Source organism: Salmo salar, chromosome 14, assembly GCF_965601325.2.
Source record: "Salmo salar chromosome 14, fSalSal1, whole genome shotgun sequence".
NCBI classification, from domain to species: Eukaryota; Metazoa; Chordata; class Actinopteri; order Salmoniformes; family Salmonidae; genus Salmo; species Salmo salar.
The window spans coordinates 106,415,343-106,429,024 of record NC_138304.1 but is presented as its reverse complement, the minus strand read 5'-3'; the positions used below and the strand labels follow the sequence as shown (position 1 = coordinate 106,429,024).

The 13,682-nt window shown below is 43.4% G+C and overlaps 1 protein-coding gene across 1 annotated transcript in view; it reads right to left on the bottom strand.

Annotated features, from left to right (window-relative positions):
• Positions 1-13,682, bottom strand: part of csmd2 (CUB and Sushi multiple domains 2) — an 854,766-nt gene that overhangs the window by 137,289 nt on the left and 703,795 nt on the right. The window contains 2 exon segments of the mRNA XM_082961372.1: positions 856-1,050; positions 3,926-4,111. Coding sequence (XP_082817498.1) covers positions 856-1,050; positions 3,926-4,111 — 381 coding nt within the window.

Below are 13,682 nucleotides of genomic sequence, written 5' to 3'. Positions count from 1 at the left end.
GAGGAGAGGAGAGGAGAGGAGAGAGAGAGAGGGGAGAGGAGGGGAGAGGAGGGGAGAGGAGGGGAGAGGAGAGGAGAGGGGAGAGAGAGGGGAGAGGAGGGGAGAGGAGGGGAGAGGAGGGGAGAGGAGGGGAGAGGGGAGGAGGCAAGCAGAATAAAAAATTAATCCTAAAACAACAACAAAACACATTCATCTGTTCAACTTCGTTTATTTCATTTGGGTAATTGTCTTGTTTTGATGTCATCCATTTTGTTGGATCAAGGTTTCCTTTCTCCATTCATCAAGGCTAACATTTCTCTCTCTCCTCTCTGCGTTCATCAAGGCCAATCTTTCTCTCTCTCCTCTCTGCGTTCAATCAATCTTCCTTTTAGGGGCGGCAGGGTAGCCTAGTGGTTAGAGCGTTGGACTAGTAACCGAAAGGTTGCTGGATCGAATCCCTGAGCTGACAAGGTAAAAATCTGTTGTTCTGCCCCTGAACAAGGCAGTTTAACCCACTGTTCCTAGGCAGTCATTGAAAATAAGAATTTGTTCTTAACTGACTTGCCTAGTTAAATAAAAGGTAAAACAATTATAATCATTCTACATCTCCTCTGTGTTCATCAAGGCCAATCATTCTCTCTCTCTCCTCTGTGTTCATCAAGGCCAATCTTTCTCTCTCCTACCTCAATATGAGTACATGTAAAGAAAGCATTAGTCAGGTGAATTAACACTGATAATGTTGTCCATGGTAAATCTATTTCATTTATCGTGTCTTTCTCATTCTGCTACATCATCTAAAGCACAACTTGGCTGAAAGCAAAACGGCCGATTTTACTGCTCTACAATGCATCGTGGGAGATGTAGATTCTGACTCACTCTCGCAGGCCGGCCGGGGCTCTGGGTAGTCCCAGGTGCTGTTGGCCTGGCAACGGATGACCCTCTGACCCTTGTAGTAATATCCGGGGTCACAGATGAGCATCATCATCGCGTCGTACAGGCTCTGAGACCCGTAGATCAGCCTCCATCTCCCGTGATCCACAGCAGAGTGGCCTATGTCAGGGCAGGTCACCGCTGCAAAGGTCAGGGGTCAGATACACATAGGTCACAGGTGAGAAATGACTAACTGAACTGTTTTTAAGATGTGAAATTACTTGTTTTTATTTTATCAATAGGCAATATACTGTATGTCTCAGTCTATTCATCTGTATGACACGTTACTTACTGATGCTCGTTCATTATTTGTTTTTCTTATCTGTTTTTAAAAAAAACTTTTTTCTTTTAGGCATTTTCAGAAAACTGCATTGTTGGTTAAGGGCTTGTAAGTAAGCATTTCACTGTAAGGTCTACTACACCTGTTGTATTCAGCATTTCACTGTGAGGTCTACTACACCTGTTGTATTCAGCATTTCACTGTGAGGTCTACTACACCTGTTGTATTCAGCATTTCACTGTGAGGTCTACTACACCTGTTGTATTCAGCATTTCACTGTAAGGTCTACTACACCTGTTGTATTCAGCATTTCACTGTGAGGTCTACTACACCTGTTGTATTCAGCATTTCACTGTAAGGTCTACTACACCTGTTGTAGTCAGCATTTCACTGTAAGGTCTACACCTGTTGTATTCAGCATTTCACTGTAAGGTCTACTACACCTGTTGTATTCAGCATTTCACTGTAAGGTCTACTACACCTGTTGTATTCAGCATTTCACTGTGAGGTCTACTACACCTGTTGTAGTCAGCATTTCACTGTAAGGTCTACTACACCTGTTGTATTCAGCATTTCACTGTGAGGTCTACTACACCTGTTGTATTCAGCATTTCACTGTAAGGTCTACTACACCTGTTGTATTCAGCATTTCACTGTGAGGTCTACTACACCTGTTGTATTCAGCATTTCACTGTGAGGTCTACTACACCTGTTGTATTCAGAATATCACTGTGAGGTCTACACCTGTTGTATTCAGCATTTCACTGTGAGGTCTACTACACCTGTTGTATTCAGCATTTCACTGTGAGGTCGTCTACACCTGTTGTATTCAGCATTTCACTGTGAGGTCTACTACACCTGTTGTAGTCAGCATTTCACTGTAAGGTCTACTACACCTGTTGTATTCAGCATTTCACTGTAAGGTCTACTACACCTGTTGTATTCAGCATTTCACTGTAAAGTCTACTACACCTGTTGTATTCAGCATTTCACTGTAAGGTCTACTACACCTGTTGTATTCAGCATTTCACTGTAAGGTCTACTACACCTGTTGTATTCAGCATTTCACTGTAAGGTCTACTACACCTGTTGTATTCAGCATTTCACTGTAAGGTCTACTACACCTGTTGTATTCAGCATTTCACTGTAAGGTCTACTACACCTGTTGTATTCAGCATTTCACTGTGAGGTCTACTACACCTGTTGTATTCAGCATTTCACTGTGAGGTCTACTACACCTGTTGTATTCAGCGCAAGTGACAAATAACATTTTATTTGATTGGATTTTAATAGTTGACACTTTATTATATTTAGTCGTCAAAGTACATTTAAAATGGCCACAATAAAAGCCCGAACTAGCAAACCTCATTTTCTAAGTTATTTATAATCTAAACATGACACAAGCTTGGCAGAGACACCTCGTTATTGGATATTTAGTGATATTTTAGTGACTCTTGGACACAAGGAGTGTAAGGGGATTTATCTCTCCCCAAATGAACACATACAACAGTCTTAAATTGAAATGTTCCTGGCTCTGAACCCTGTCACAACTCTAATTGCAAGATCAAATCCCCGAGCTGACAAGGTAAAAATCTGTCGTTCTGGCCCCTGAACAAGGCAGTTAACCCCCACTGTTCCTCGGTAGGCTGTCATTGTAAGATAAGAATTTGTTCTTAACTGACTTGCCTAGTTAAATAAAGGTAAAATAAGATTTAAACATCATCATCATCGGTGCCAGGCACGCTGGTTCCATTATCTCAGAAAAGTCCGCTCTCGTGTGCTTTTCACGCATGACAGTGTCTAGGAGAATGGCGCGACAAACAAAAAAACAGTCCTGTGGGCAAAAACTGCTCGTTGATAAGACCGGTCGAAGGACAACGGCAAGAACTGTGCATGTTTACAGGCGGGCCGCAAATAACGGCGCAGTACAACAGTGGTGTGCAGAATACCCCCATCTCGGAGCGCACAACTAGTCGGTCCTTATCACAGATGGGCTATTGCAGCTGAGGCCCACACAGGGTTCCACTCCTACCAGCTAAAAACGAAGGAGGAGCAGCTCCAGTGGGGCATTGCGATCACCAACACTGAGGACTGAAAAAACATCGCCTGGTACGACAAATCCCGGTGCCTGGTGCGTCATGCTGATGGCAGAGTTAGGATTTGGGCGTAAGCAGCATGAGTCCATGGCCCCCATCCTGCCTGGTGCCATGCTGATGGTCAGGATTTGGGCGTAAACAGCATGAGTCCATGGCCCCCATCCTGCCTGGTGCCATGCTGATGGTCAGGATTTGGGCGTAAGCAACATGAGTCCATGGCCCCCATCCTGCCTGGTGCCATGCTGATGGTCAGGATTTGGGCGTAAACAGCATGAGTCCATGGCCCCCATCCTGCCTGGTGCCATGCTGATGGTCAGGATTTCGGCGTAAACAGCATGAGTCCATGGCCCCCATCCTGCCTGTCGCGTCATGCTGATGGTCAGGATTTGGGCGTAAGCAGCATGAGTCCATGGCCCCCATCCTGCCTGGTGTCAACGATACAGACTGGTGGTGGTGATGGAATGTTTTTCCTGGCACACATTGGGTCCCTTGATAGCAAATTGAGCAAATGTAAAATCTATGCCCCAGAGAATTCAGGCTGTTCTGGAGGCAAAGTGTGCGTGTGTGTGGGGGGGGGGCAAACGTGTACCTAATAAGCGAAGTATAGGAATGTCAACTCCAACCATTGAGGACTACTCACGTATGCAGCGGGGTGGGGCCTCATTGGAGCTCCACCTCCCAGACAACTGACAGATGACTGACATGGCCAGGGGGCTGGCCAATCGGAAACCGGGATTACACTGGTACATGGCCCTGGCACCAAGAGTGAAGTCCTGCCCGACAATACTACCGTTTACTGGAGGTATAGGCATCCCACAAGCCATCACTGAAAGAGAGAGGGAGGGAGGGAGGGAGGGAGGCAAAGGGGGAGGGAGAGTGAGAAAGAGAGATAGAAAGAGAAATGGAGAGAGATACAGTGAGAGAGCGAAAAAAAAACAACATAACAAAATTAAAAACAGAGCTGTTTGGATGTGGATTTAACCAAGATGGAATACAGGATTATTTCACCTTCAGGCAAAGAACTGGCAGCGACAAAGCACATGACATAAAAACTACCCTGGAGGCTTTTCAATAACCATCTCTGTATGCATAGAGCTTCTCTCACAACATGCCCCTTGTACAAATTCTCTCACTCTCACAAGCATTATCGTGGCATAAACATTAGTTTGCCCCCCCCCCCCCCCCCCTCCTTCCCGTCTGCGCTCGGGTAAACATAACCTGTCTGCATCTCAAATGGCACCCTATTCCCTACCAGAGCCCTGGTCAAACGTAGTGCACTAAGTAGGGAATAGGGTGGCATTTGGGACTCTGTCAGTAGAGAGCTACGTAATTCAGACGACTACAGATCACACCTGCAGTTGACTTTCGAGGCACACAATGGCCGCCCCGCTGTTACCAATTTCCACATTCACTGCTGTTGTTGATACAGCGTCACCGCAACTGTTGATACAGCTGGTCACCGGAGTAGGGCTGTGGGGCAATTGAAACCCTTAGGTTTTGTTTCTGAGAGAAAGCATATTATAGGAAAACTTTATGGGAAATGGTCTTTGGTTTTTACAACGGGTAGTTTTGAGAGTAATAGATGGGGCTTTAATAAAGAGCAGCTTGGATTTCGGAGGAAACATTTCAAATGTTTCCGTGTCTACGTGATTTCCTGGTGTCTTACAGGATCTTTATTCTATCAACCAATCAAAATCTTCCATCAAACAATCAAATCTTCCATCAACCAATCAAAATCTTCCATCAAACAATCAAATCTTCCATCAACCAATCAAAATCTTCCATCAAACAATCAAACCTTCCATCAACCAATCAAATCTTCCATCAACCAATCAAATCTTCCATCAAACAATCAAATTTTCCATCAAACAATCAAATTTTCCATCAAACAATATGTGTGAACTATCATAAATGTGTGACCTACTTTTCAGAATTGGGGCATAAAAATGAATTCCATAAACTTTTTCATAGATAACAATCACCATGTTATTCATTTCGACTCTTTCCCCCTCAAGGAACTCTTCACATTATGTCACTTTATCCAGAAAGTCAATTAGTAAATGTTTACATTTTTATTAAGCTATTCATTTTGCTAAATAAAAAGGATGTAACTTCTGTGACAAAATGTTAACGTGACCTCTTCAGTTAAGTCATGGTCACCAAGTCCCTGTTTACAATTCAACCCACACCGCCCACAGCAGAATCAAAACAGTAGTGGATCCCCACACCTCCATCAATACATTAGAGGATCCCCACACCTCCATCAATACATTAGAGGATCCCCACACCTCCATCAATACATTAGAGGATCCCCACACCTCCATCAATACATTAGAGGATCCCCACACCTCCATCAATACATTAGAGGAATCCCCACACCTCCATCAATACATTAGAGGATCCCCACACCTCCATCAATACATTAGAGGATCCATACACCTCCATCAATACATTAGTGGATCCCCACACCTCCATCAATACATTAGAGGATCCCCACACCTCCATCAATACATTAGAGGATCCCCACACCTCCATCAATACATTAGAGGATCCCCACACCTCCATCAATACATTAGAGGATCCCCACACCTCCATCAATACATTAGAGGATCCCCACACCTCCATCAATACATTAGAGGATCCCCACACCTCCATCAATACAGTAGTGGATCCCCACACCTCCATCAATACATTAGAGGATCCCCACACCTCCATCAATACATTAGAGGATCCCCACACCTCCATCAATACATTAGAGGATCCCCACACCTCCATCAATACATTAGTGGATCCCCACACCTCCATCAATACATTAGAGGATCCCCACACCTCCATCAATACATTAGAGGATCCCCACACCTCCATCAATACATTAGAGGATCCCCACACCTCCATCAATACATTAGAGGATCCCCACACCTCCATCAATACATTAGAGGATCCCCACACCTCCATCAATACATTAGAGGATCCCCACACCTCCATCAATACATTAGAGGATCCCCACACCTCCATCAATACATTAGAGGATCCATACACCTCCATCAATACATTAGAGGAATCCCCACACCTCCATCAATACATTAGAGGATCCCCACACCTCCATCAATACATTAGAGGATCCCCACACCTCCATCAATACATTAGAGGATCCCCACACCTCCATCAATACATTAGAGGATCCATACACCTCCATCAATACATTAGAGGATCCCCACACCTCCATCAATACATTAGAGGATCCCCACACCTCCATCAATACATTAGAGGATCCCCACACCTCCATCAATACATTAGAGGAATCCCCACACCTCCATCAATACAGTAGAGGAATCCCCACACCTCCATCAATACATTAGAGGATCCCCACACCTCCATCAATACATTAGAGGATCCCCACACCTCCATCAATACATTAGAGGATCCCCACACCTCCATCAATACATTAGAGGATCCCCACACCTCCATCAATACATTAGAGGATCCCCACACCTCCATCAATACAGTTGTGGATCCCCACACCTCCATCAATACATTAGAGGATCCCCACACCTCCATCAATACATTAGAGGATCCCCACACCTCCATCAATACATTAGAGGATCCCCACACCTCCATCAATACATTAGAGGAATCCCCACACCTCCATCAATACATTAGAGGATCCCCACACCTGCATCAATACATTAGCGGATCCATACACCTCCATCAATACATTAGAGGATCCCCACACCTCTATCAATACATTAGAGGATCCCCACACCTCCATCAATACAGTAGAGGATCCATACACCTCCATCAATACATTAGAGGATCCCCACACCTCCATCAATACAGTAGAGGATCCATACACCTCCATCAATACATTAGAGGATCCCCACACCTCCATCAATACATTAGAGGATCCCCACACCTCCATCAATACATTAGAGGAATCCCCACACCTCCATCAATACATTAGAGGAATCCCCACACCTCCATCACTACATTAGAGGAATCCCCACACCTCCATCAATACATTAGAGGATCCCCACACCTCCATCAATACATTAGAGGATCCATACACCTCCATCAATACATTAGAGGATCCATACACCTCCATCAATACATTAGAGGATCCCCACACCTCCATCAATACATTAGAGGATCCCCACACCTCCATCAATACATTAGAGGATCCCCACACCTCCATCAATACATTAGAGGATCCCCACACCTCCATCAATACAGTAGAGGATCCATACACCTCCATCAATACATTAGAGGATCCCCACACCTCCATCAATACAGTAGAGGATCCATACACCTCCATCAATACATTAGAGGATCCCCACACCTCCATCAATACATTAGAGGATCCCCACACCTCCATCAATACATTAGAGGAATCCCCACACCTCCATCAATACATTAGAGGAATCCCCACACCTCCATCACTACATTAGAGGAATCCCACACCTCCATCAATACATTAGAGGATCCCCACACCTCCATCAATACATTAGAGGATCCATACACCTCCATCAATACATTAGAGGATCCATACACCTCCATCAATACATTAGAGGATCCCCACACCTCCATCAATACATTAGAGGATCCCCACACCTCCATCAATACATTAGAGGATCCCCACACCTCCATCAATACATTAGAGGATCCCCACACCTCCATCAATACATTAGAGGAATCCCCACACCTTCAACAATACATTAGAGGATCCATACACCTCCATCAATACATTAGAGGATCCATACACCTCCATCAATACATTAGAGGATCCCCACACCTCCATCAATACATTAGAGGAATCCCCACACCTCCATCAATACATTAGAGGAATCCCCACACCTCCATCAATACATTAGAGGATCCCCACACCTCCATCAATACATTAGAGGATCCATACACCTCCATCAATACATTAGAGGATCCCCACACCTCCATCAATACATTAGAGGATCCCCACACCTCCATCAATACATTAGAGGATCCCCACACCTCCATCAATACATTAGAGGATCCCCACACCTCCATCAATACATTAGAGGATCCCCACACCTCCATCAATACATTAGAGGATCCCCACACCTCCATCAATACATTAGAGGATCCCCACACCTCCATCAATACATTAGTGGATCCCCACACCTCCATCAATACATTAGAGGATCCCCACACCTCCATCAATACATTAGAGGATCCCCACACCTCCATCAATACAATAGAGGATCCATACACCTCCATCAATACATTAGAGGATCCCCACACCTCCATCAATACATTAGAGGATCCATACACCTCCATCAATACATTAGAGGATCCCCACACCTCCATCAATACATTAGAGGATCTCCACACCTCCATCAATACATTAGAGGATCCATACACCTCCATCAATACATTAGAGGATCCATACACCTCCATCAATACATTAGAGGATCCCCACACCTCCATCAATACATTAGAGGATCCCCACACCTCCATCAATACATTAGAGGATCCCCACACCTCCATCAATACATTAGAGGATCCCCACACCTCCATCAATACAATAGAGGATCCATACACCTCCATCAATACATTAGAGGATCCCCACACCTCCATCAATACATTAGAGGATCCCCACACCTCCATCAATACATTAGAGGATCCCCACACCTCCATCAATACATTAGTGGATCCATACACCTCCATCAATACATTAGAGGAATCCCCACACCTCCATCAATACATTAGAGGATCCCCACACCTTCATCAATACATTAGAGGATCCCCACACCTCCATCACTACATTAGAGGATCCCCACACCTCCATCAATACATTAGAGGATCCCCACACCTCCATCAATACATTAGAGGAATCCCCACACCTCCATCAATACATTAGAGGATCCCCACACCTCCATCAATACATTAGAGGATCCCCACACCTCCATCAATACATTAGAGGATCCCCACACCTCCATCAATACATTAGAAGCCTGGACATGAACATTTCTATACAACAGAATGAGAGATTTTGAAAGTGTACCAGAAAGTAACCTACAGTGGCAAGAACAAGTTTATGAACCCTTTGGAATTACCTGGATTTCTGCATAAATTGGTCATCAAATTTAATCTGATCTTCATCTAAGTCACAACAATAGACAAACACAGTCTGCTTAAACTGATAAAACACAAACAATTATACATTTTCATGTCTTTATTGAACACACCGTGTAAACATTCACAGTGCAGGGTGGGAAAAGTATGTGAAGCCCTGGATTTAATAACTGGTTGACCCTCCTTTGGCAGCAATAACCTCAACCAAACGTTTTCTGTAGTTGCGGATCAGACCTGCACAACGGTCAGGAGGAATTTTGGACAATTCCTCTTTACAAAACTGTTTCAGTTCAGCAATATTCTTGGGATGTCTGGTGTGAACGGCTCTCTTGAGGTCAGGCCACTGCATCTCAATCACGTTGAGGTCAGGACTCTGACTGAGCCACTCCAGAAGGCGTATTTTCTTCTGTTGAAGCCATTCTGTTGTTGATTTACTTCTGTGTTTTGTGTCGTTGTCCTGTTGCATCACCCAACTTCTGTTGAGCTTCAATTGGAGGACAGAAAGCCTAACATTATCCTGCAAAATGTCTTGACAAACTTGGGAATTCATTTTTCCGTCAATGATAGCAAGCTGTCCAGGCCCTGAGGCAGCAAAGCAGCCCCAAACCATGATGCTCACTCCACCATACTTTACAGTTGGGATGAGGTTTTGATGTTGGTGTGCTGTGCCTTTTTTTTCTCCACACATAGTGTTGTGTTTTCCTTCCAAACAACTCAAAAGAAAAATACAATAATTTGTGTGTTATTAGTTTAAGCACACTGTGTTTGTCTATTGGTGTGACTAAGATGAAGATCAGATCAAATTTGGTGACCAATTGATGCAGAAATCCAGATAATTCCAAATGGTTCACATACTTTTTCTTGCCACTTTACATGGGGGGGGAATTCCGACCAGAGTTAAGCTAATATAAATGGAATGTAAATTCCTTTATATGCACTTTTCTCTCAACCCATATTCTGAGCCTTTCAACATAAGCATGAGAATACCATGCTATTCACCCGCTATTCGTTTGGGGTTGAGATGGAATAAATGAAGGTGTGTCTACCGATACGCTGTATTCTAACCTTGACTTAATTCCCCTCATAATTCTACCGCCTTTATGCAGGAGGAAACCATGAATAAGGTCTAGCCGGTTCCAAGCGGAAAAAACACTGTCATTTACAACTTGATAAGAGCTATTGTCACGTCCTGATCATAGAGAGCTCTTATTTTCTATGGTAGAGTAGATCAGGGTGTGACTGGGGTTTATCTAGTTTATTTATTTCTATGTTGTGTTCTAGTTTATTTATTCTATGTTGGGGTTTTTGTATGATTCCCAATTAGAGGCAGCGGGGTCATCGTTGTCTCTAATTGGGGATCATATTTAAAGTTGTTGTTTTTCCCACCTGTGTTTTGTGGGGAGATTATTTTTGAGTTAGTGCACCGCTGTCGTCACGGTTTGTTGTTTTGCCTCGCTAAGTTTCACATTCAAATTAAAGATGTGGAACGATACTCACGCTGCGCCTTGGTCGCCTTCGTACGACGGACGTGACAGCTATTGATCAGAGCTATTGATCAGAGCTATTGATCAGAGCTGGGTAAATTAGTGATATGTTATGAGATGTGGGATATACAAAGGACACATGTTTTAGACCTATTTTACCTCGTGGGATTGCTGGAGACAAACATGAATCCAGTCATGTGGCAGCAAACTGAAGCATATCAACATATCACCTTTTCCACAGTAAAGTTGATGAAATGCTGTGCATTTGTGCAAAATTTTAAGTTGTACAGCCTTTTAACGGTAATGTCTTAATTATAAACTACCCTGACTTTCTCTGTCTCCTTTTTCTATCGTGTTAAATATGAACCCCTATCAGTATGGACGGTCAGTAGTCCTAATAACCACACATATTCAACTGTACATTTTTTTAGTTTGTTTTTATTTAACCTTTATTTAACGTGGCAAGTCAGTTAAGAACAAATTCTTATTTACAACGACGGCCTACTCCGGCCAAAACACTAACACAGACGACGCTGGGCCAATTGTGCGTCGCCCTATGGGACTCCCAATCACGGCCGGTTATGATACAGACTAGAATCGAACCAGGGTCTGTAGTGACACCTCTACCACTGAGATGCAGTGTCTTAGACCGCTGCGCCACTCGGGAGCCCTATTTACTGTTAGTTCCCTTCAGTTGGTATAGCCTACATTATCATTCCATTTAATTTCATTGTTTTGTTTAGTTTAATTTCATTGTTTACCTTAATTTGCTTCCTCTCTAAACGCCATCACTGCTGTGTGGTTGTTGCTGAGGATCATTAGTAACAGTTGATAATACAAAATAAAAGACATGTAGGCTAATTCAATTTTTATGGAGCGGAGCGCAGACCAAGCTGTAACAGCTTGAAGTTGATGCATGGCGCAATACTTGTCATCACACAGTTCCATGGTTAGTACAGTCCCATGGTTAGTGCAGGTAATGGATGAGGGTATAGCCAACTATTGTACACTCTTCTCCCTGTTATAATTCTGTATACACTAATCTTCCAACATTAGCACAGTAAGCAGTATTGATGCACCGATTCTGGAACCAACATGCCCTGAACAGCTTCTACCCCCATCAGAATGATCAATATTTAAAGGGAAGTGTTTGCGTGTGCGGCGTCTGTTCTTGCAGAAACATGGTCCCTTCCGTGTTTGTTCTTTTTCTTTAAAGTGTTTTTTTAAAGTCGCGATTCACCTCAACCAACTAAGTTTTCAGTGTTATTAAATCGTATATAGCTAATAGAATCTTGGCCAGGTCGCAGTTGTAAATGAGAACTTGTTCTCAACTGGCCTACCTGGTTAAATAAAAAGGGGAAATAAAATATAAATAAAAAAATAAAATAATGAGACAAATAGCAGTACTTTGACTGTTAGTTTTAACAAGCTGTCGACCTAACCGTCAACGGATACAGCGATCCGCAACCGCAGATATCATACACAAGGGATTTCCTGCTTAATCTCCGACCCTTTGCTGCACAAGTCTACACTGCAATGGAACACCACAATCAATACAACAACATGTTCCCAATAAAAGGCATCTAAAACCCAAGGAAGCCTGGCAGTAGAGGAGGAATTAGGAATCGGATTTAAAAAAAAAAAACAGCCCTTCAGAAAACCTCTTCCATCTATTATGCATGGCCATGTAGAAAGCGTGGGGAATTAGACAGAGGAGTTACGGGCTTGTACCCTGCCTGATCTGTCTATCTGAGACCTGAGACCTGGGTTTACTGAACAGGATCCCTACTCCGCTGTGGAGCTGCATTGCTACGTTAGAATGGACCAAAACATCAACTCTGGTAAGAGAAAAGACGGTGGAATTTGTGCGTTCGTCAACGAGAAATATTGCAATCCTGCCCATATTACAACTAAGCACCAGGTCTGTATGAAAGACGTTGAACTCCTTGCTCTTAACCTACGGCTGTACTTCCTGCAGCGGGAAATAAATCAGGTCCAACTATATATTGTTTACATTGCCGTCTCCATTCACACCTGAATAGCTGCCGACTTGATTCATGACCTTGTAATCCCAGGCTGAAAACAGAGTCATCTGAAGCATAAAAGCTGATCATGGGAGACTTTAACATGAACAATCTATCTGAATATTTACCATCATATCAGCAATATGTTACACTCCTAAAGAGACTGAAGACCTCCAGGACTGTTTTGAGTCCACTGACCGGGCGGCCCTGACGGCCTACGCCGGTGACCTGGAAGTTGCAACAGAGAATGTTTTTTTTTTTTAAACGCACACTGAACCATTTTGATGTCAACCGCAATATATCTTACAAATGTTCTATAAATATGTCCTGCAGAGTGTGCTGTCCTTTGCTCTGAAATGCGTGTTTGTGAACATACGAGTGCAAGACCAAGTCAAGCTCCAGCGCTTGATTAAGACGGCGGGAAGGATAATTGGTATAGATTAAGAATCAGCAACACACCTGTACTGTACACCGTAACTCATCCTTCTAAATCTTTAAAGCATTTTTACAAGACAGACTCAAAACGGAGTCACAGCAGCAGCTGGAAAAGGGGAAAGAGACTTCTTCAAAAGAAAATTAAAACAGATAGATATTGGGACTGTTTTATTCCATCAGACATTAGGCTGTATAATTCATAGTCTGTTGGTCCCTCCAGTATACAGCATACTGCACATTCATTTTCAATGTGTAGCTAAAGCACTTTGAATGAATTATATTGTGTAGTTTCTGTGTTTTCATGTTTTATGTACCATCTTATTAGGCACATAACCAAATGAATTACCCC